Source organism: Heterodontus francisci, chromosome 25, assembly GCF_036365525.1.
Source record: "Heterodontus francisci isolate sHetFra1 chromosome 25, sHetFra1.hap1, whole genome shotgun sequence".
Classification (NCBI taxonomy): Eukaryota; Metazoa; Chordata; class Chondrichthyes; order Heterodontiformes; family Heterodontidae; genus Heterodontus; species Heterodontus francisci.
This window is the reverse complement of record NC_090395.1, coordinates 68,756,212-68,779,357: the sequence shown is the minus strand read 5'-3', so window position 1 is coordinate 68,779,357 and position 23,146 is coordinate 68,756,212. Positions and strand designations below refer to the sequence as shown.

At 45.7% G+C, this 23,146-nt stretch overlaps 1 protein-coding gene across 1 annotated transcript in view; it reads right to left on the bottom strand.

Moving 5' to 3' along the window:
* nfasca (neurofascin homolog (chicken) a) overlaps window positions 1-23,146 on the bottom strand; it is a 191,924-nt gene that overhangs the window by 11,100 nt on the left and 157,678 nt on the right. Inside the window, exons 28-31 of the mRNA XM_068057443.1 lie at window positions 21,214-21,333; window positions 19,574-19,726; window positions 13,096-13,227; window positions 10,663-10,711 (exon numbers count right to left, since the gene is read on the bottom strand). Of these exons, the coding sequence (XP_067913544.1) occupies window positions 10,663-10,711; window positions 13,096-13,227; window positions 19,574-19,726; window positions 21,214-21,333 (454 nt within the window). The remainder of the gene's footprint in view (window positions 1-10,662; window positions 10,712-13,095; window positions 13,228-19,573; window positions 19,727-21,213; window positions 21,334-23,146) is intronic.

Genomic DNA, 23,146 nt, shown 5'->3' with positions numbered 1-23,146 from the left:
TGTTATTCCAAAGGTGACAGAAAAAAAATTGAGCTTCAATTTGATTCCAAACATTATGGACCTCAACTCTTCCCATTGCTTAAATCAGAAACTCAATATTGCATTTTTTTTCAAATACTTGATCTAATCTCAGCCCCTAAAAAGACCATTCAATCTTATTCATGCAGTAAAAGTTGAAAATGCATACCGAAATGTGCACAAGCATTTAATGACAAATAATATTCTCAGAACAAATCAGAAACTAAAATCATCTTCATTCTAGATTTAAGAAAATACATTCAGGCCAAATCCATCACAAAAGAATCTCAGCCACTTTGAGGACCTCAATTAGGTTGATAGGAACATAGGAACAGGAGTTGGCCATGCAGTCCCTTGAGCCTGTTCCGCCATTCAATGAGATCATGGCTGATCTGTGACCTAACTCCAGATACACACCATTGCCCCATATCTCATGATATCTTTGGCCAACAAAAATCTATTAATCTCAATTTTAAAATTAACAACTGATCGAGCATCAATTGCAGTTGGTGGAAGAGAGTTCCAAACTTCTACCATCCTTTGTGTGAAGGAGTGTTTCCTAATTTCGCTCCTGAAAGGTCTGGGTCTAATTTTTTTTCACTATGTCTCTTAGTTCCAGACTCCCCGACCAGCGGAAATAGTTTCTTTCAAAGTACCCTTTCTGTTCCCCTTAATATCGTGAAAACCTTTCGTAGGCAGAGTGAGTGTTCCTTCACTTGTTGGAAAGTCCTCTCTATGGCAGCAGACCAAGATCATCTCAAACCTTACTTCCCACCTATCAGCATTTACATTTACACCCATAAAGGCTACCATGCAATATGACAAGAAGTGTGATGCACCATGTCTGGCTCCGAGAACATCTCCAAATCAGTGGCTGCCAAGAAAAATGTAAACGAGTTTGGATTTCTTTTGCTGGACCAATAATCCTATTACACAAAATGTCAAATTAACCTTGGGTTATAAAGTTTTTCTAAAAACATAAAAAGTGCTTTAAGTCATTTTGTTCTTGATGCACTTTCAAGATAGTTTGTCATTATACTCTTTTTGCATAAATAAGGGGGGGAAAACCCATGATTGGATTCTCTGCAAGCTTTAGAATGAAAATCTGGAGCTTATTTTTTTGAAACACAATCAGCACCACGTTCCAGTCATGCTGGTTCGGGGCTCAAAAATTCCCTCCAGAAATCCAAACCAATCACATCATCTTAACTTGACGTTTTCAATGTACAAAATGCTCTTATGCCATTGCGTTGGAATACTGGGGAATGATTCATGCACGGAACATTTATAAACAGAGGGTCAGGAGGGTGCTGAATGTTTTAGAATGATCAATATCTAAACGGAATGAGACCGAAGTAATGAAAGTACCTGGGACCACCGCTTTATAAAGAGTTCCAGGAGGTGCCTGACCTCTAGAAACTAGATGATATTTGTCCTTAATGCGTACCCAAAGCACAGTTTACATCAGCCCAGGTCAGTTTAGTCTGTGATCATTGTTATGGATACAGTGCATGCTCTTTTTTAGGTAGTGCTGTGGCCATTGATTGTTTCTGAAATCCACGATCAAGAATGGAATATTATGTGGGTAGCGATTAATTAGAGAAGTATTTCACTTGTGAGAAGCCCTCTTTATGGGCGAGCTTTGCCATATATTTTCTGATCTCTCATATACTTTGCTGGTATGACATCCCTCTGGGTACTATTTCAGACTGTTTTAAACATTTTATTTAAAATGGACTTCTGCCTGGCTAAAAACAGCACACCCAGGAATAGTGTACAAGTGTGGTAAGAGATCTGTGCTTAAATTTTACTGATTAGAAAATACCCCACTGTTTTTCTCTCCCCAAACCCCCCACACGCCAATTCTACGTTTAGTAATAACTAATAATCGGGAATACTGCTATTTACATGTGAAGATCTTCCCCTTCATTCAGAAGGATAATATGAATGGGCAATGGTCCTATATAAGGGGAAAAAAAGAATTTCCCCAAGATCAGAGCATTCAGGCAGTGGCAGTAGTTGCCATTATTGATAGTTACATCATACAATGTACACCTTTCTTTCTCTACTTTGTAGCTCACTCCCAAAAGACTATGAGGTAGAAATTCTAATTTGAGGGTCTTTATAAAGTGACTGTCAATAAAATGGCCACACCAATAAATTACAATTAACGTTTTCTAAACCTCACATAGGAACAGGAGCAGGCTATTCAGCCCCTCAAGCCTGTTCCACCATTCATGGAAGATCTGGATCTTAACTCCATCTACCCGCCTTGGTTCTGTAACCCTTAATACCCTTGCCTAACAAAATTCTATCAAAGTTTGGAAATTTTCAATTAATCCCCAGCCTCAACAGCTTTTTGTGGGAAGAGAGGACCAAATTTCCACTACTCTTTGTGTGAAGAAGTGCATCCTGACATCCCCTGAACAGTCTAGCTGTAATTTTAAGGTTACGTTCCTTTGTTCTGGACTCCCCTACCAAAGGAAATAGTTTCTCTTCATCCATCCAATCAATGCCTTTCATCATCTTAACCACCTCAAGTAGATTACCCCTTAATCTTCTATACTTGAGGGAATACAAGCCTAGTCTATGCAACCCTGCCCTCATAATATAATCTTTTTAACCCCAGTAACTTTCTGGTGGTTTGCACTATCTAGGAGATTTTCATACTGCTGACATGTTGACCTCATGATGTTGTGGGTGCACCTCCTAACATAGCTGTCCCAGACAGAGTAAAGGGGCATTGTAACATGGGCCTGAATTTTACCTTGGGTGGGAGGCCCGGCCCATCGTGCAAAAAGTCGGGGCCTAGCCTGCCTTCACCAGGCCTGGGGAGCCATGCCGGGATTTTAGGCTCCCGAGGCCCTTAATTGGACTTGGGCGGGACTTCCACCTCCTTGAGGCACAAAGACCCGCCTAATGGTGCTGCCAGCCAATCAGTGGGATGGCAGCTCTTATTTCAAGCAACCCTACTGGGATCGGTGGCCACTGCTGGGACTACACCCAGTCAACAGAAGCAAGAGGAAGGACGGCTCTGGAATTAAGTAAGTTTTTGGGGACTGGCCGGTCCTGGAGCGGCAAGGGGAGTTGATTGGAGGGCGAAAGGGAGTTGATTGGGCGGGGGGGGGGGGGGGGGGGGGAAGTGTTGTCCAATCGGGGCAGTTGGGCCTCCGTGGGGCACCCCCCCCCCATACCCCCAGCCCACAAGAAGGCTGTCAGGTTTTATCTGCCGACGTTTTTGGGGCCTTTGTCATCCAGCTGCCGTGGGTAAAACACCAGCGGTGGTGGGAGGAGGCCCTTAAGTGGCTGTTAGTTCGCTTGGGGCGGACAGGCCGTTTCCCGCCGCGACTTCCCCATGTAAAATTGCAGCGGGGGCGAGAAGGCATCAGGAACAGTCCCCCCCACTCAATTGTACGGCTCCCCCACCACCAGCCCACTCGTTGGGGGCAATAAAATTCCAGCCATGGCCATTAGCTACAGTGTCAGCAGTTGGGAACTGAGTCTTGGAATCTTCCTCATAAATCTAGAGACCTGTGGGCTAGAAAAGAAATGCATTTTGTCCTCTCTGTCACTTCAACACACAGATATTTTTCTATTGTTGCAACACTCGGCATCAAAGGGCATTTCCTGACTGAAAGCAATCTGCTCGCGAGGTTAGACAAGTCCCTCTCTGTAACCATCTGGCTGGGTGCCGTAAGCAATATGTGGTTGCTTTCACTCCTCCCTCACCCTACATCCCCATAAGATCAATTAATTCTCGGGGTGTGGGCATCGCTGGCAAGCCAGAATTTATTGCCCATCCCTAGTTCCCCTTGAGCCCTGTTCTTGGGCTGCTGCAGTCTGTGGTGAAGGCACTCCTGCAGTGCTGTCAGGCAGGGAGTTGCAATGTTTTGACCCAGCGACGATGAAGAAATGGTTGATGTATGTCCAAGTCAGGATCAGGAATAGGCACCAATGTGTTGCATCACAGATATGTGACAAAATTATTGACTCAGACATTGACAGGGGGACAGCTTTTCTGTATATAAAGTGTATAGTCAACCTATTGCCTTCAAAACACAGCCTGATTTAAAATGCATTTCTGCATATTTACTGAGATACCTGGCATTGTTTTAGCTTGCACAAGTAGTCAATGTCTGCCCGCACACTTGATGTAGCGATGCAGAGAATCCAGATAGATGCCCATGTGTCAGGAGTGATTTTAATCTTTTTTTCTCGCCCTCTCTCTCCATCTCTCACTCCTCCTTCTCCCCTCTCTGTGTCCATCTCCTTCCCCCTTCCCTTTCTCTCGCACCCCCCTCTCTCCCTTCTCTCTCGCCCCCTCTTCCTCCCCGTATCTCCCACTCCCCTCTCTCCCCTCCCCATCTCTCCCTTCCCTCCCTGCCCCCCGCCACCCCCGAGAGCGGGAACAGTAATTTCCGAACTTTGGACAGATTCGGGTTTTCCCTGTGGGCTTTAAAAAAAAAAATCAAAACCCACTGGAAAACTCTGAAGCTGTCTGAAGTTCTGAAGCGCTGTTCACTCTGTCAGCACCTGTCACCTGTGAAACTGGCACCTGTGATTTTTTTTTAAAGCTGCACTAAAGCCAATGGGAAATTTCTCGTCCCTGAAATTATCAGTCATGGACTTCAAAATATTTTACCATGGACACGTTGCCGACCCGAAGTCAGGATGGTGTGCTACTTTGGAGAGAAAGTTGGGGCTGGTGGTGTTCTCATGTGAACTTTGGGATATCTGTGCGCAGACCACACAAACAGAAACATATATACACGCTGTCAAAAATAATAGAGAATAAGCTCCTTGCAGAACTTGCTCAACTATCTGGATCGATAGGCAGTTTGCCAGATATCTGATGGCATAGGTGGTCATGGAAAGCTTGTGGTGAGCCCAAGACGCAGGGTTTTCAATGCATCAGCTTATTAAAATGAAAATGAGATGCAGTTGGTGCTAGCTGGTTGTTGCTCTCTCGTTGCAGTGATCCCCATTTCACCTTCAGCATCCCAAGCTCCTTTGAGCTCCTCGCCCATGTCACACTTGCAACTTACAAACCCTATCAAACGCTACCTGCACAGCACCCTATGTTTAACTGAAAGCAGTGCATAATCGACCGCTACCCACACAATATGCTGTGTGTAAGTGAAAGCCCTCTGATTTTGAACTCATGAGCAGGAAAGGTAACTGGTTTGTATAATTCTGAAGATCACAGTAATACCTCTTGTCCAGCCTGGGTCTAGGGAGCGGTGAATAAAGAAACATAAAAGCATTGGTGAGTGTTAACATGCACAGAGACACCTTTACAGCAGAACAAGATTGGGACAATACACGGGAATTACAAATGCCAGCAAATGGAACACAGCAAATAGAGTGGAATGGAAACTGGAATTGAATGGTGGGGGGGCGGGGGGGGGGTGTCTCACCATCCCTTTCTCTTTATAAAGGTGAGGGGGGAGGAGAATATAAATCGAACTTTTCCAAACTGTTTTAAACTTGAACATCTCAACTCAACCCACGCCACCCAACCACCTCCAGAGAATCTGTGGGTAAATGAAACTGAGGCACGTGGGCTATGAAGGGGCCAAATTCCACTGCTGGTTTATATTGAGTTCACTGATCTCAGTTGTGACACTATTGGGATGACACTAAGATTGGCTACAACAGTCCCACGTTTGGGAGGAGGTGGGGAGGGAACACATCAATCTGGGATCTCTTTTCCAATTGCTGTTTCGGGAGCTCTGCTGGGTGAGGACAAGGCACCTGACTTAATTGTTAATGCCTTTCCCTAAAGTCTGTAAGAATATGGGCTTATGAGGGTATTTTGAGAAATTATGCAAGAGTTAAAGGACCCTAAGCTTCTTTCTAAAGATAATGTTCTGCAAAAATACACTGCTTTGGACTGTCTGCTTTGGACTTCTGTCATGTGCAATATCACAAGTGTCCTTGTTATTGACTATTATTGTTAGAGTGAGGAAAAGAACAAAGTGAGATTTATATCTGTCTGCAGCCTGTTCTCTTATCTCTATGTCTGTTTCAAAAGCGCAAACTTTTATAAGCTGTTATTACATATAAGCTGTTATAATTTATAAGTTGTTGGCAAGATGTAATGAGTGGTGTTCCACAGGGATCAGTGCTGGGGCCTCAACTTTTTACAATTTATATAAATGACTTGGATGAAGGGACTGAAGGTATGGTTGCTACATTTGCTGATGACACAAAGATAGGTAGGAAAGTAAGTTGTGAACAGGACCTAAGGAGGCTACAAAGGGTTATAGATATTATCATATTATCTAAATGATGAGAGGTTGCAGAGCTCTGAGATGCAGAAGGATCTGGATGTCCTAGTGCATGAATCGCAAAAGGTTAGTACGCAGGTTCAGCAAGTGGTTAGGAAAGCTAATAGGATGTTATCGTTTATTGCGAGGGGAATTGAATACAAAAGTAGAGAGGTTATACTTCAGTTATACAGGGCAATGGTGAGACCACATCTGGAGTACTGTGTACAGTATTGGGCTTCTTATTTAAGGAAGGATACAAGGGGATTTGGACAGGCTGAGTGAGTGGTCAAGAACATGGCAGATGGAATATAATGTGGATAAGTGTGAGGTTATCCAATTTAGTAGGAGGAATGGGGGTGCAGAGTATTTCTTAAATGGTGTGTGATTGGAAAGTGTTGATCTCGAACGGGACTGGGTGTCCTTGTTCATAAGTCACTGAAAGCTAGCATGCAGGTGCAGCAATCAATTGGGAATGCAAACGGTATGTTAGCCTTTATCGCAAGAGGATTTGAGTACAGGAGCAAAGAAGTCTTTCTTCAATTGTATAGAGCATTGACGAGGCTACACCTGGAATATTGTGTACAGTTCTGGTCCCCTTGCCTGAGGAATGATAAACTTGCCATACAGGGAGTGCAGCAGAGGTTCACCAGACTAATTCCTGGGACAGTGGGATTATCCTATGGAGAGAGATTGGGGAGACTGGCCCTGTATTCTCTGGAATGTAGAAGAATGAGAGGCGATCTCATAGAAACTTACAAAATTCTTAAAGGGATAGACAGGGTAGATACAGAAAGGATGTTTCCCCTGGCTGTGGGTTCTAGAATCAAGGGACACAATCTCAGAATAAAGGGCAAGCCATTTAGGACCAAGATGAGGAGGAGCTTCTTCACTCAGCGGGTGGTGAATCTTTGGAATTCCCCAGAGGGTGGTGGAAGCTTGGGCACTGAGTAAGTTCAAGTCAGAGATCGATAGATTTCTAGTTGCTAATGACATCAAGGGATATGGGAAAGTGCAGAAATATGGTGTTGAGGTAGACAATCAGCCATGAGCTAGAATGGCAGAGCAGGCTTGAAGGGCTGAATGGCCTACTCCTGCTCCTATGTTTCTATGTAAATGAGTTGGAAGCAGTACAGAGAAGGTTTCCTAGACTAAGACCTGGAATGGGAGGGTTGTCTTATGAGGAAAGGTTGGACAGGCTAGGCTTGTATCCGCTGGAATTTAGAAGAGTAAGACGCAACTTGATTGAAACATATAAGATCCTGAGGGGTCTTGACAGGGTGGATGTGGAAAGGATGTTTCCCCTTGTGGGAGAATCTAGAACCAGGTGTCACTCTTTAAAAATAAGGGGTCGCCCATTAAAGACAGAGATGTGAAGAAATTTTTTCTCTCAGAGGGTCCGTGAGTCTTTGGAACTCTCTTCCTCAAAAGGCGGTGGGATGCAGAGTCTTTAAATATTTTTAAGGCAGAGGTAGATAGATTCTTGATAAGCAAGAGGGTGAAAGGTTTTGGGGGTAGGCGGGAATGTGGAATCGAGGTTACAATCAGATCAGCCATGATTTTATTGAATGGCGGAGCAGGCTCGAGGGGCCGAGTGGCCTACTCCTGCTCCTAATTCATATGTTTGTACAATATATAATCAACTATAATTCCCTTTTGCTATTTTTCAGCATGAAGCTTTGCTAATTTGAGGTTTAATATTAAGATTGCTAGTCCAAAAGTTTACTTTCGATTTATTCCTCATCTGGTAGAATTAGGGAAAATTGCATTAAAATCTAGATTTTGTTTACAGTTAGAACTCTTGATGTCCTTAAGGTCCTTGGTTACATCATCAACCACGAAAACAGGAAACAAACACAGGGAAAGCAGGTAAAGGATGCGCTGTGCCTGAACTCAAAACTTGCTGTGCCTATTACTGGAGGGATTTCTCTGCAGTTCCGGTTCTTGGGTTATATCCTAGAAGGTTTGGGTCATTCCCAGTGAAGAAGGCCATGAAGGACACCAGACGGGGAATGGGACAAGCCTTCTACACAAAGGACAACAATGGGCAATATAATTCTCAAGTGTACTTTGTAAACTTCTGCTTGATTACTGTAATATATTAAGTCATTTATGCTTAAATAAAATCATAACTGTAATCAGTACAGAGTCAGCTTTGAGCTATTGATCATATATCCAAATTTATTCCAAGTTCAACAGCCTGATCACACTCTCTGCCGGGACTCTCACATGCAGCGAGGGTAACTGGCTGAGGTGGAGGACTGCTCTTTGCTCTTCCTAACTTAGTTCCAGCAAGGGTCACCTTGCTCTGGCAGAGGAGGGAAATAAAATCAAATCTCTTGATTGTTATTTCCGTTGATTATTTTTTATCCTTAATGTTCTGCTTTAAAATATCAATTCCCTAATGACCCTGAAGACTTGGCAGAACTGACTGAAGAGCTTCACACAGTTAAAATTAAGCACTGAGGTTGGGTGACCATCAGATGGAAAGTCATGATTGCAATGCTTTCGCACAAACACGTAACATACTCATGTCAAACACCTTCCTTGTCACCCACGCTAAAGTAGCACAGAGTGGAGGTTTTCTGAGTAGTGTGCTAAGTGTTTATGTGAAAACTGCAATGATCGTAATTTCTACAGTCTCTGGCCAAGGGAAATTCAGCTGTCTTGTATCGCGGGACTTGGGCAACTCCCTTTATCAGTGCAATCCTCCATCCAAGCACAAACCAGTCCAATGGTGACTCAGTTGATAAAAGCAATGGAATTTCAAATGTCAGAAATGGAACACATCAAAAAGAGTGCAAAGGAAATTGGAGCTGAATTAAAGAGGGAGCCTGACAGCTGAACTGTGCAGGTTCAATTCCTACTCTGTGTTGAAGTTGTCGAACTTAACTGAAATGCTACAAGTGCCCTTGGGTTGGGGAGTTGGGACAATCAGCCAGGGTTCCTGTGCCTGTGCAGTCACCTCTAGCTAGAAGGTGTTCATGTATGGACATGAGTGGGTGAGGACAGGATTGGGCTCAGGATGTAGTTCAGGTTATGATTCTCTCATTCCAGTCTCAACCATGAACGTGAAGAACGAGAAACCAATTAGCATTTGTGGTCGGTAGGGGAGAGAAGCACGATACAAAATAATATTAATGATGGCACAGGCATGATGGGCTGAATGGCCTCCTTCTGTGCAGTATCATTCTATAACTCTATGACTATCCCAATGCTGTGTGGGTCAAGTAGCATGGATGGTGAGACGTGTAGATTAAAACCAAACCTTTAGTGGGTGACGCAAGACTGGGCTAGGCCTTTTAAACTCTACATGCTACAATCACTGGGATAAAGGAGATGAATGTTTGAATGCCTCTTAAACAGATGAACACTGACATTTACCATTAGCATTTTACATTGGCTCAATTTCCTTTGTCCATTAAGATACACAGATTCTTTAACTGATCATATTTCAGAGAAATGTTTTGATGCTCCATAATTTACGTTTTCTAGAAAGAACAAACTTTCTCGGCACTTTCTAACAACCCAGTTACACTCCATGTTAATGTAATGGCTTCATTTCCGATAAGCCTTAGTTCAGAGTGCTTGAATGTTTTGTGAGACACTTTGGAGTGTACCACAGAACCTCGAGGGTTACCAACATTCTGGTCAAGTTGCAGAGATTCAAGCTGATACTAACAGATCTTGCCATTCTGATTTAGAATTTATCCCCCATTAAGGCGACAGTGCTAACTGATGAGACCGCTCAATCTTTGCGGATGGGCAGGGCAGACCTCAGACCACGACTCATTTCACAGACGCTGTCCGTGGAACTGCTGGGTGAGTCTGCAGGTTTCTTTCCACCCCCACCCCTGCAAAACTGAGATATTCTTACGATTGTAAATATTTATTTTTACATAGGATAACACGGAGCGTAGCAGGGCAAGACAATGATGACAGACGTGTGAGCGTAGTGTAGTTTACGATGTCTCGAATCACCTGTCACACAAAGTCTTTATGTTGGGCTATCTGAAATTATTCTCTTAATGGGCAGGCACATGTACAGAGGCCAAGATTACAGAGACACTCGAGCAGGGCAGGCAGGACCTGATCCTTAGACGGGGCGAACAGGGTTAAAATCGGCCCCTATGTAATATGCTCAAGGGTCAGTTTCTGTAAGCAAGGACGTTCCCTGCCTGGTTATTTTGAATTTGTAAGGCTGCCCTTTCAATCATCGATGACGGCTGTGTTGCCATGTGCCTGAGATGCATGCAAGGGCCAGGCAGCCTAACAGACCCAAGCTAAGGGCAGACGGGGTGATGGGAGGAGAGGTGGGGGAGGGGTCTCTCAATATTAACAAGAACAGGTCAATAAGATAAAGGTGATGATCTACAAGTATCCGTTGTCGTCTTGTGAAGGTCGGTTCTCTTCCGTGGTCTTAACTGCAAGAAGAGGAGAAAAACAAAAAGATGTTAAAATGTTGTCAATGGCAAAGAGAAGGCAGTACTTACATCTCTATAGCACCTTTTTCCTCAGGATGTCCCAAAGCTTTACAGCCAATGGAGTACTTTTGAAGTGTGGTGTCTGTTGCAGGAAACGCCATCGCCAATTTGTGCACAGCAAGCTCCCACAAACAGCAATGAGTTAATGAGCAGATAATCTACTTTAGTGATTGAGGGGGATATATATATTGGTCCCAGCATATCAGGGATAATTCCCCCATGGAAATGGGATCTTCTACATCTGTATGAGGGGGCAGATGGGGCCTCAGCTTAATGTTTCATCTGAAAGTAGGGAACTCCAGGAGTGCAGACATGCTCAAATCTCTGGAGTGGGACTTGAACAAGTGTTACCAATTCAGCCACGGCTAACGCTTAACAATAAAGGGAGAGAGAAATTACAGGGATGATTTTCCTTCCCTAACAGGTGACACCCCTTCCCCCCAACTTTCTGCTGAGCATAGGTCAGGTAGAACACACCTGGAGTGCATTATTCCTGATCTGACCTGCACCCACACCGCCCCCTGACCCCACCCCGAAATTTCAGAGTTTAGATCAGCTGCATAGGCCTGAGATTGTTCCGACGTGGGGATCACCTCTGTGCAAGGGCCTGTGTCCAAAACCATGGCCAAAAAGTTCTCCGGCAGTCATGACTGCTACTTTTGAGAGCTTTGTCTTGCTGTCCAAAAAAAAAAATCTATCAGGTTGTCTCCAGCTCTGAAGATGCTATCTTTGGAATCCTCTACCCCAGAGAGCTATGGATGGTCAGTTGTTGAGTATATTCAAGGCTAAGATTGATAGATTTTTGGGTACTAAGGGAATTAATGAATATGGGTATTGGGCAGGAAAGTGGAGGTAGATCAGCCATGATCTCACTGAATGGTGCAGCAGGATCGAGGGGCTGAATGGCCAACTCCTGCTCCTATTTCTTATGCTCTCCCTCCATACATTTGCAGCTTGCCCTTTCTCTGATCATACTGAGCTCTAAGCCCAAAATGGAGGCCCAGGTGTACGAGGTGGAGGCGTGGGGAGCCCTTTCTCCTCATTTTCATCCTTTTGAAACTCACGGGCATACACCAAATGCTAAACCTCCACACCCAACCTCATGCGCATGCTGGAAGTAACCATGCAAAACAATAGGGATAGCGATCTGATGCCAAGGAACAGAACCACTATTTTGCATCCTGGAAATAAGTACAACCTGAGCACAAAGCAGAGCAAAATCTTGCCTCTGTGCCCCCCTCTCCCTTAAATGCTCCACACCTTCCACACCAAAACTTTCAGTCTCATCTTTAACTTTCAAATGATTGACTCTTCTTTTGCGAAACTCTACCTGAAGATACTGAGCCCGTGTGGTTCTCCGAGATTATCGAGGACAAAGTCGGGTAGGGTTTCAGTGCCTGCTCACTACCCACTGGCCCTTGTTGTAAGGGCAGGATGAGGCTTGGCAATGAATTTCCCTCTTCTCTTCTTCTCCCCCCAAATGGTGCTCACCATCCAGGTACGTGTAGGTGAGGTGGCACAGTGTGTGAAGCTGCATCATCAGAGCAGGGGAGCATGAAACCTGGGACAGAATATTATTCTGCCTTTGGAGATAGACATGGAGGCCGCGGAGGCGGGGGGAGGGGCAAACAAAATGCAGGAGGGGGAGCGTTCCTTATGTCACCCGGGTCCCCTGCCATTTTGTCTTCGGCCTTCCCACCCGAAGCCACTTGAGGCCTTAAGTGGCCAATTGTTGGTTTCTTCCTGCCTCCAAGTCAATTTTGTTGAACACAGAAGGGCCCGCCACTGTGGGAGATGCTGCCAGGTAAAGCCTGGCAGCCTCCTAGCGGGGTCTGGCGGGGTTGGGGGGGGGAGGTCCCTCCTTTGGGAAAATTCATGGCCCCTGGAGGGCCCACCTGGTGGCAATGACAGCCCCCCCCCCCCCAGGAAGACCCCCTCCACAACCCATCACCAGGGTCTGTCTGAAGGCCCCGGCGACCCTGACCCTATTTACCTCTCCTGGGGTCTCCTCCATTCCCGGTGCCGCTGCCAGTACTGAAGAGCTGCCGACCATCTGATTGGCCGGCAGCTCTGGAGGTGGGAGCTCATCCCTTAAAGGGGCAGCATCCCTGACGGTGGGCAGTTAATTGGCTGTCTGCCGTGGAATAGCAACAGGGTCTCTCCCGCCTTACAGCCCGCCACCGGGACTCCCATCACCAGAATAAGATACTGCCCTTGCAATCTGGTTGGAACCTGGGCCACTGTGAATGTGAGTCTGACACCCTCCCATTGGGAACATGAGGCCTCTGATGCAGGCCTGCCCAGTTTCCAATTTACTCTCTTACCTGGGTATTTGCCTCCTTTGCTCCTCTTTATGAAGCAGACGATCAGTAGAATCAACACCAGGAGCGCCACAGCACACATCAGGCCGATGAACCAGCCCTGTGTCACGATGTCTACATGGCTACTAGTGAAGGCTGCAAGAAAATAATATTTGGACATCCTTATAAAGGGGAATCTGCCTCATTATTAAACACCTGGATTAACTTCACCCGAAGAAACAACACGAAACTAACATGCAGTTGTACTTTTCACTCAAGCCTCTTTACATGCCTTGATGAGGTTTGAAAGAGTTTCAAAGTCCTGAATGCCTTCTTGACCACCCATCCTGCTACCTTCAGGGATCTGTAGACATACACTCCAAGGTCCCCCTGGTCCTCTACACTCTTCTGAAATCTATTATTTATTGTGCGTCCCTTGTCTTGTTTATCCTCCCCAAATGCACTACCTCACACTTCTCCAGATTTATTTCCATTTGCCATTATTCTGCTCACTTGACCTAAAATTCCTGAAATCGAATTACCACTAAATACTCCTTTTATTTATTTAATTGTTGCTCTGCCCTACATGCTGCCTCTCCGTAATTAATCTTGTTCCTCCTCTTCATTTATCCATGCCTTTTGGATCATCTAACTCCCACGCTGACCTGTAATTGGTTGTTGGATGTGTTGAGATGTAGGTTGAAGCAACTTTCCTTCATTTTTTTTCTGGAGCAGCGACTCTTGGCCCCTCCTACCTGCAGACTCCTCCACATGGCAAGATGGAGATGAAGAACTCACTATGGCAATCTTGGGCATCAGCTCCATGCTGTGACGGTAAATGCTACTAGGCTGCATAACTTCGCCATAAATTACACTGTAGCCCAGAACTCGAGAGGAGATTACATTTGAAACTGAGCCTCCTGGATTGAGAGCATAACATTCTCCCAGACAGGCTCTTGGAGTTGAATTCAAATCAAATGAGTGTGTTTGTGATAGTTAATGTGTCAGGGCTTAGATTAAAATAGTTAATGCATCAGGGTTCAGATTAAAATAGTTAATGCATCAGGGTTCAGATTAAAATAGTTAATGTGTCAGAGCTTAGATTAAAATAGTTAATGTGTCAGAGCTTAGATTAAAATAGTTAATGCATCAGGGTTCAGATTAAAATAGTTAATGCATCAGGGTTCAGATTAAACTAGTTAATGTGTCAGAGCTTAGATTAAAATAGTTAATGCATCAGGGTTCAGATTAAAATAGTTAATGTGTCAGGGTTCAAGGTTAAACTCAGTTTTTACCACTTACCCAACTGGAAACTACAGTCACAGGTTATTCAGACTTTTCTGCATGTGTTTATACAACATGGAGCGTGGCAACTTTTCGAGATAATTAGTGTACTACACAAATCACTCTTTGTTCTGTATGACACAAACTTCGGGCCCCAACATGGTTCATTTCATTGGGAGCGAGGAATTATTAAACTCGTAACCACCGGTGAGTTGCCAAATTGGTTTCTTGCTGTGTGCTTGTTTGGTACAATGATTGAAATGGTGCATGGTGAGTTTCCTTTGGGACCTCTCCCTCTCCATGTCATAAGTATGGGGGAAATTGTTCATGTGGTGTCGATTGTGACCACAGTCAGAACTCCACTGCATAACCTTAGCAGAAATTCAGTGAAAACCACGCATACATGTGTAAGTAGGATTTATGCCAAACTTCGGTCAAAACTGCAATGGAAGAGCTGGAGAGGACCCAAGGAAATTCCTGGTGTAGAAACTCATTGATGAATTTCACAGGGCTTGGCTGATGCACTAGAAACAATATCATCCATGAAAAACTGCACAGTCCTAATGATCATTGGCTGCTCTCTCAGCTGCTCCCACATCACTCAATTCCAGAATCTCAATCTCTGAGTAACTTGCTGTATCTTTGACCATAGGAGTTGACTATCTTCACATAATCCTATTCAAAATCAGAGTCAGCAATTCCTCCCCAGCCCCCAGCTCTCACCAACTCCCACATAGCCTTCACCAGCCATGGCTCAGTGGTATTGCCCTCTTGCTTCTGCCTCAGAAAGTTGTGGGTTCAATTCTCATGCTGGAGACTGAAGCCTCTAACTTACATTGACACTGAGGGAGTGCTGTGCTGTTGGTGGTACCACCTTTTGGTATGAAATGTTAAACTGAGGCCTTGTCTGCTCTTTCAGATGGATATAAAAAGTCCTGAGGTGCAATTTCAGAGCAGGGGAGTTCTCCCTGGTGTCCTGACCAATATTTATCCCTCAACCATCACTAAAAACAGATCATCTGGCCATTATTACATTGCTGTCTGTGGGAGCTTGCTGTGCACAAATTGGCTGCTACATTACCACAGTGGCTACATTTCGAAAGTCCTAAATTAGCAGTCAAGCACTTTGGAGGTCATGAAAGGTGCTATAGAAATGAAAGTCTTGACCGATGGGTCAGCTGCTTAAGGCAGCCAGCAATGGACCATGCAGGTTCAGTAGGAAGGTTGTTGGTTCCGGTGCTAGTTTGTGCTGTGTTACCTTACCCAAGGCTACAGCGAAGGTGCCAGAGTCAGCCTCAAACTGCCAGAGTTAGTGAAGCTGGGACCCAGTTCAACCGTATTGGCCCTTTCCATGAATAAAGGAAGTTATTTGTATTGCACATTACCACATCTTTCAAAACAGCTGAATCTTTATAAAGTAAAAACAGAATGTGCTGGAAAATACTCAGCGGGTCTGGCAGATATTTGTGGAGAGAGAAGCAAAGTTAACGTTTCAGGTCAGTGACCGTTCATCAGAACTGGCCCCTTTATAAAGCTTTATAGACCACAACTATTGTGTCCAGTTCTGATCACCACATTTCAGGAATGATAATGCGGGTCCTTGAGTGGTGCAGAGGAGGTTTGCTCGAATAGTTCTCGAGATGAGGGACTTTAGCTACAAGATTAGGTTAGAGAAGCTGGGATTGTTCTCCTTGGAGCAAAGGCAATTGAGGGGAGATTTGATCGAGGTGTACAAGATTCTGACAGGTTTGGATAGGGTAGTCAAAGAAAAGCTGTTCTCATTAGGACTAGGGGCACAGATTTAAGGTTTTGGGCAAGAGATGCAGGGGGCACATGAGGAAGAACTGTTTTACACAGCGAGTGGTAATGACCTGGAACTCACTGCCTACAAGAGTGGTGGAAGCGGAGACAATGAATGATTTCAAGAGAAAGTTGGATACTCACTTGAGGGAATTAAACCTACAGGGCTACGGGGATAGAGCCGGGGAATGGAACTGATTGGATCGATCTGCAGAGAGCCAGCGTGGACTCGATGGGCCAAGTGGCCTCTGTGCGCACCGTTACGACTCTATGCCAAGGAGTTACCCTGAAATATAGTCACTTGTGCTGGCAACTGTGGCAGCCATTTTGTTGCACAGCAAGATCCAACAAGCAGCAATGAGATAAACAATCAGTTAATCTGTTTTTTTTGGATCAGGGAGGAATGTTGGCCAGGATACCAGGAGGACCTGCACTTCTTCAACTGGATCCCTAACACCCACCCAAACAAGAAGAGAGGACCTTTAATGCCTTATCTAAAGGATGACATTCAGCACCCCTTCAGGACTGCACTGCCTGGATAATGACTGTACTCCTGAACTGGGCCTCTGAACCTTTGAATATTCAGGCTCAGAGGTGAGAGTCTCACCAACTGAGCTAAACCAACACACTGAGTATCTTGCCAACACTGATTGTCAGGGGTTCACAGTTGGAAGAAACTTGGGAAAGGCAACGTAGAGTAAGTGGTGTTGAGAGACGTAGACCCCATCAAGGAGTCGACAGGGACCTCCCTCTATGGCCATTTCTCCTGGGTGAAAAAAAGAAAGACTTGCATTTATATAGTGCCTTTCACACCCACTGGACAGCTTAAAGCACTTTGCAGCCAATGAAGTGTAGTCACTGTTGTAATGTAGGAAATGTGACAGGCAGTATGCACACAGCAAACTTCCACAAACAGCAATGTGATAATGAGCAGATAATCTGTTTTTGTGATGTTGATTGAGGGATAAATATTGGCCAGGGCACCAGGGAGAACTCCCCTGCTCTTCTTCAAAATAGTGCCATGGGATCTTTCACTTCCACCCAAGCAGGCAGATAGGGCCTCAGTTTAACGCCTCATCCAAAAGACAGCACGTCTGACAGTGCAGTGCTTCCTCAGTACTGCACTGGAGTGTCAGCCTTAATTTTTATGCTCAAGTCCAACAGAAGAACCCAGAACCTTGTAACTCGGAGGCAAGAGTGCTACAAACTGAGCCGCGTGTGAGCCTGGACTCTATGTACTGGCAAGGTATTCATGGATGATGGGGCAAGGGGTTTATCATAGGCAAATCCAATATTCTCCTCACTCAACACCCAATGAACCATCAGGAGTGGGATTCCCCAGCTGATCATCACTCCCTCCTTATCTCCTCTGCCCTAGCCCAGGGGTGCTACAGACAGTGTAGCATTTCAAGACAGTGCCTAGCTGAAATCAGCTAACTCGGCACAGACTCAGAGCTTGAGTCTGGGGACCACTGGTTTATATAACTCTGTTAACTTACCTTATCAACTGGAACATCAGGGCAGCTTAATAACGCTACAAGCTGAGAGTACCACATTAACACTGATTTCACAAGAGAATTGGAACAATTAACAGGTCAGCACTGACAATGAAAGGGGAATTGAGACACTGACTAAATTCTACGCTTATTATGCCAGCAAAAGAAACATTCAGCCATAAATAAGAAAATCTGTTCACTGCTAATAACATTTTGAAGTCAAACTGCAATTGCAGTGCCCGCCCAAACCACCAGATGGTGGTAGCATATAGATCCATATACAGTGGCTTCAATTGCCCCCAGCAATGACAACGGCCAAGATCAAAGGGTGCAGATTGCTGCAGACAACCAGGGGCATTAAAAAAGTGTTTTTAAAATTAAAAAACTTTCATTTATTAATTATGAAATATGATGAAGGTGGTTGGGGGAAGACTGATCAGGTGGGAGGAGGAGGTCATGCAATGAAATCTCCAGGAATAATACATCCAACCATAGTTGGCAACCCTAGCTGGAACAAACAATGACGCTATATTGTCCACACATACAGGATGTGAAACCATCCCCTCCCCCACTCACCAACACCACTTTTAACAGCAATGGCAATGTTTCGAGGGTGAGCAGGAAGTGCTGGTGTTTGACTTAGGGACCAACAAGCCACATGCAGGAATCAACAGCTCCAGAAATATTTGCACAGAAAACAGATGCAACGCACAATCTCACAGTGCATGCACAACCTCTGAAACATGCCAAATAACAATGGTTCCACACAAAAGAGCATTCACAGTGCACAGGGTAAGGGAGGGTTAAAACCTGGGTCTGGGGGCCTTTCATTCAGCAACTGCGAAACAGCAGAAACATTAGTCAGGAGTTAAGTGGTTTCTCTCAGATTAATGCTTCCAGTATTTACTGCTGGAGCTGTTGGCAGTGAATTCTAAGTAGGCAGGTTATTATATTTTCAGACACTGAAGTGGGGAGGGGGGAGGTGGGGGGTGGGGGGAGGAGGCGGGGGTGATAGAATTGGCCGTGGCAACAATATCAAGATAATGAAGGTTCATCCGGGGTAAAAGGCAAGTGATGTCAGGTGACACTCCTTCATTTCAAGTCATTGGCATTGCGGAATGGTTTTGAGAGGAGTAGATTAGCCGAGGCTTAAACTCCGGAGCCATTTACAAGGCAGTTGGATCTGTGATTGGGGATGGGGATGGACCTGGGGGCGGGGGGTAGGTTCTCCATTTGAATGAGCTAGATGGACTGAAAGGCCTCCTCTGTCTTTACTTTGTGACATTTGTAAAGAGGGTTCCTCCTAAGGTCCAAGGTGTACCCCACCCCACTCTGAGTTGGATCTACCCTGTAGATACTAGCTGATGATATGGTCTTAATGGTCCAATTGCCAACAGCAACCCCAGTGGGCACATTCCCAATTGGCAATCCTGGTACAGAGGTTCAAGCGATGGAGGGGCACATGGGAATTGCAAGCATGGGGGTCAAGGTATCACACACGATGACCTAATTAACGGACGCACTGGTGACAAAGCAGTCTCTTGGTTCATCTCGTTCATTGTTCTGTAGAAACCCCCAACACAGATCCAACTACCTCGCCAATGGGCTGACCTCCCACCGTTATCCCCTACAACGTTCCCATTGCACGGAGAATAACCCTTAATGGTCCAAAGGCATTTAGATACAGGAGGCAGGCAATCCGTTCTATGAAAAAATACCAACAGGCCATGCACAGCCAATGGAGTGCAAGTGCGTGCAAAATGGGATAAGTTTGAGGATTGATGGATGATCTGTCTTTACTCAGATCCGTTTTCATGCCCACATTCTACCTTACAGCCCCTGCTGTATATAATAATGGAGGATGCAGTAGGAGAGATATGTGCTAATACAGACATGCACCTGGAGGTCCCCTCCGGCCTCACCTGGGCTGGTCTCAATGGTAATGGTGTTGCTGGTAACTGTTGGGAATAGGACGGAAAACACTCTGACTTTGTACAGAGTCCCAGGTGTTAGGCCCAGGAGCTGGACAGCGCTCTGACCGACCTTTACGTGCTCTTTTTTCACCGTACCGTTACCTGTTAGAAGTGCACGAGGGAGACAAGAAATTTGGGTCAACTGTTTGGAGACAGGCTCAGGCGGTTAGGAAGAGCTTAAGGATAAACTCCCAGCACAGCTACAACCCGGCAAATTGGTTCGCATCTCTAGTGGTGGTCCCCAGGATCCACCAGGTCAAGTATAGCATGGGAGAGAGACAGTGCAAAGTTCCTTTTACTCTGACTCAACCCCAGGAGAGCGACATCTTTTGCATCGGTTTTCCATTTCCCCAATAGCAGTCACCTTTCTGCCTTCCCGCGATCTCCAGTTTAAGGAGTTTTTATATGTTGTTGCTCCTTGGATGGGGTGGGAGGTGGGGTGGCGGGGGGAGGTACATAATCTCCCAATACATGTGCCCGCTGCACTGACTGGAGAGTCTGAATCCCCCCCGGTCAGTGCTGAGTGAGGGGCTGGTTAGTGCTGTGGGCAGTACGAGTGATATCTGGAGTGAGAGCCCAAACCCAAGTCATCTAGGACCCCTTCCAGCCAGCAGATAGAGAAAAACTGCGTCCCTTTAGCCTGTTGAGAATGCGACAATGTTGAGAATTTGCACAGGCAGTGGAAACCCTTGTGAACCAAATATTTATGTGATGGCCATCAAAGCCCTCAGCTTCCCCCTGACCATTCCTACAGACCTGCAGCATATACTCTCTTACACTCAGTTGGGGACTGCATTAGGACCTGAAAGTCCTGCTATAAGGGAGGGATAATTCAGGCATTTATCCCATGGGAGGAGGGCCCAGAATGTGGTGGGTGGGGACTCTGGGTCAGAAATCCTGCCCTCGGGGACACCAACCTTTCAGTTGCAGGTGTTGTTGATAGCTTCAGAACTCTAGGCACTGCATCCCCCTCCTCCACTGTCCCCCTCCTCCAGTATTACCCTCCCATAGTGTTCCACTCCCCTTACATCTTCTCTCCTCACTGCCTCAGCCTCTCCCTACCCTAGCATCCCCTCCCCACAAACCTCCCCTGCCCAATATCCCCCTCCCCCTCCAACAAAGCCCTCCCCTGTGTCCTCCTCCCCCAGCGTCCCTCTCCCAGTTTCCCCCTGCCTGTTTCCCTCCCCCCAGCCTCCACTCTCGCCCAGCACTCCCCTCCCTCCATCTTTCCCCTCCCACTCAGTGTCTCCCACTCCCTTAGTGACCCCTCTTTCCCTCCATCATTCCCTCGCACCTGCGTCCCCCCTTCCTTCCTTGTTTCCCTCTCCAGTGTCCTCCTCACCTGCGACCCCGCGCTCCGGGACCCCGCTCCCTCCACTCAGTGGCTGTAAAGTTCTGAAGCTAAACTCAACACTGCCTCAAATAAATACAATTAATGGAGCAATCTGGCCGCAAGACCCAGCACTGGAACTGTTAAACCTTGGGGCCACTGTCTGGATGAACAATGCCCATCCTCTGACCTCTGACCCCCGCGCCCCCACCCACCCCCATCCCAACCTGGTATGAACTCAACATCGCACGGTGCTTACTGTGAATGTATTCAACCATAAACTCCGCCATTTCTCTTGGGAAGGTGTGACTCCACGTGATATTGACAGAGTCATTGCTTGCTGACGTAGTGAGGTTCCGTATCATACCGAGAGCTTCCACTGAACAGGCATCAGAAAGAGAGTTAGTGGGGGCTCAGCTAACAGCCAAGGGATGCAATGATCATTCAGTTACCCCACCGCCCCCCCACCCCTGACAAATTGCACGTTGTTCTTGTACATATCCTATCACCGTGCAGCTTTACATACACTTTACACTGGGACAATCACCAGCCTAACAGTGACAGAGTCCATTCAGCCCATCACGCCTTTGAAAAAGCTATTCAATTAGTCCCACTACTCTGCTCTTTTCTCATAGCCTTGCAAATTTTTGTTTCTTTTCAAGTTATTTAGCCAAGTTTCCGCTACAGAATCTGCTTCTACTGTCCATTATGGTAATGCATTCCACATCATAACAACTGCCATTGTTAAAAATAAATTCTCCCTATCTCCCCTCTGGTTTTTTTTTTGCAAATTATTTTAAATCTGTGTTGCCCACCTGCCCCCGGAAACAGTTTCTGCTTATTTACCGAAACCCTTCATAATTTTGAACGCTTTTATTAAATCTCCCGTTGTCCTTCACTGTTGGGAGAACAATACCAGCTTCTCCAGTCACCTCACATAACCAGCACCAATCTGGTAAATCACCCTGTGCCCTCTCCAAGGCTTTGACATCGTTCTTAAAATGTGGGGCCCAGAATCCTATACAGGTTGAAGATTAGGGAAAAACACACCCAAACATATAGAATGCTTTACTACAAGTGGCTTTTGGGCCAGAGACCGTAGCATTGGTTAATAATCTCCAGACAAAGGCACTAGAGGAGGGTAGAAAGTGTGTGTGGGGGGGGGGGGGGTGCGGGGTACTTAAAAAAAGTAATTAGGAGAGCAAAGAGGGGACATGAAAAAACACTGGCGGGCAAGATAAAGGAAACCCCAAGGCGTTTTATAAGTATATTAAGGGCAAGAGGATAACCAGGGAAAGAGTAGGGCCCATTGGGACCAAAGTGGCAATCTGTGTGTGGAGTCAGAGGACGTAGGTGAGGTTTTAAAAGATTATTTTTCATCTGTGTTCACTATGGAGAAGGACGATGTAGGTGTAGAGATCAGGGAGGGGGATTGTGATATACTTGAACAAAATTAGCATTGAAAGGGAGGAAGTATTAGCTGTTTTAGTGGGCTTAAAAGTGGATAAATCCCCAGGCCCAGGTGAGATGTATCCCAGGCTGTATGTGAGGCAAGGGAGGAGATAGCAGGGGCTCTGACACAAATTTTCAAATCCTCTCTGGCCACATGAGAGGTACCAGAGGACTGGAGGACAGCAAATGTGGTACCATTATTCAAGAAGGGTAGCAGGGATAAACCAGGTAATTACAGGTCGGTGAGTCTAACAACAGTGGTTGAGAAACTATTGGAAAAAATTCTGAGGGACAGGATTAATCTCCACTTGGAGAGGCAGGGATTAATCCGGGATAGTCTGCAAGGCTTTGTCAGGGGGAGATCGTGTCTAACTAACTTGATTGAATTTTTCGAGGCGGTGACTAGATGTGTAGACGAGGGTAAAGCAGTTGATGTAGTCTACATGGACTTCAGCAAGGCTTTTGATAAGGTCCAGCAGGGAGATTGGTTAAGAAGGTAAGAGCCCATGGGATCCAGCACAATTTGGCAAACTGGATCCAAAATTGGCTTAGTGGCAGGAGGCAGAGGGTAATGGTCGAGGGTTGTTTTTGCGATTGGAAGCCTGTGACCAGTGGTGCACCACAGGGATCGGTGCTGGGACCCTTGCTGTTTGTAGTGTACATTAATAATTTAGACATGAATATAGGAGGTATGATCAATAAGTTCGCAGATGATACGAAAATTGGTGGTGTCATAAATA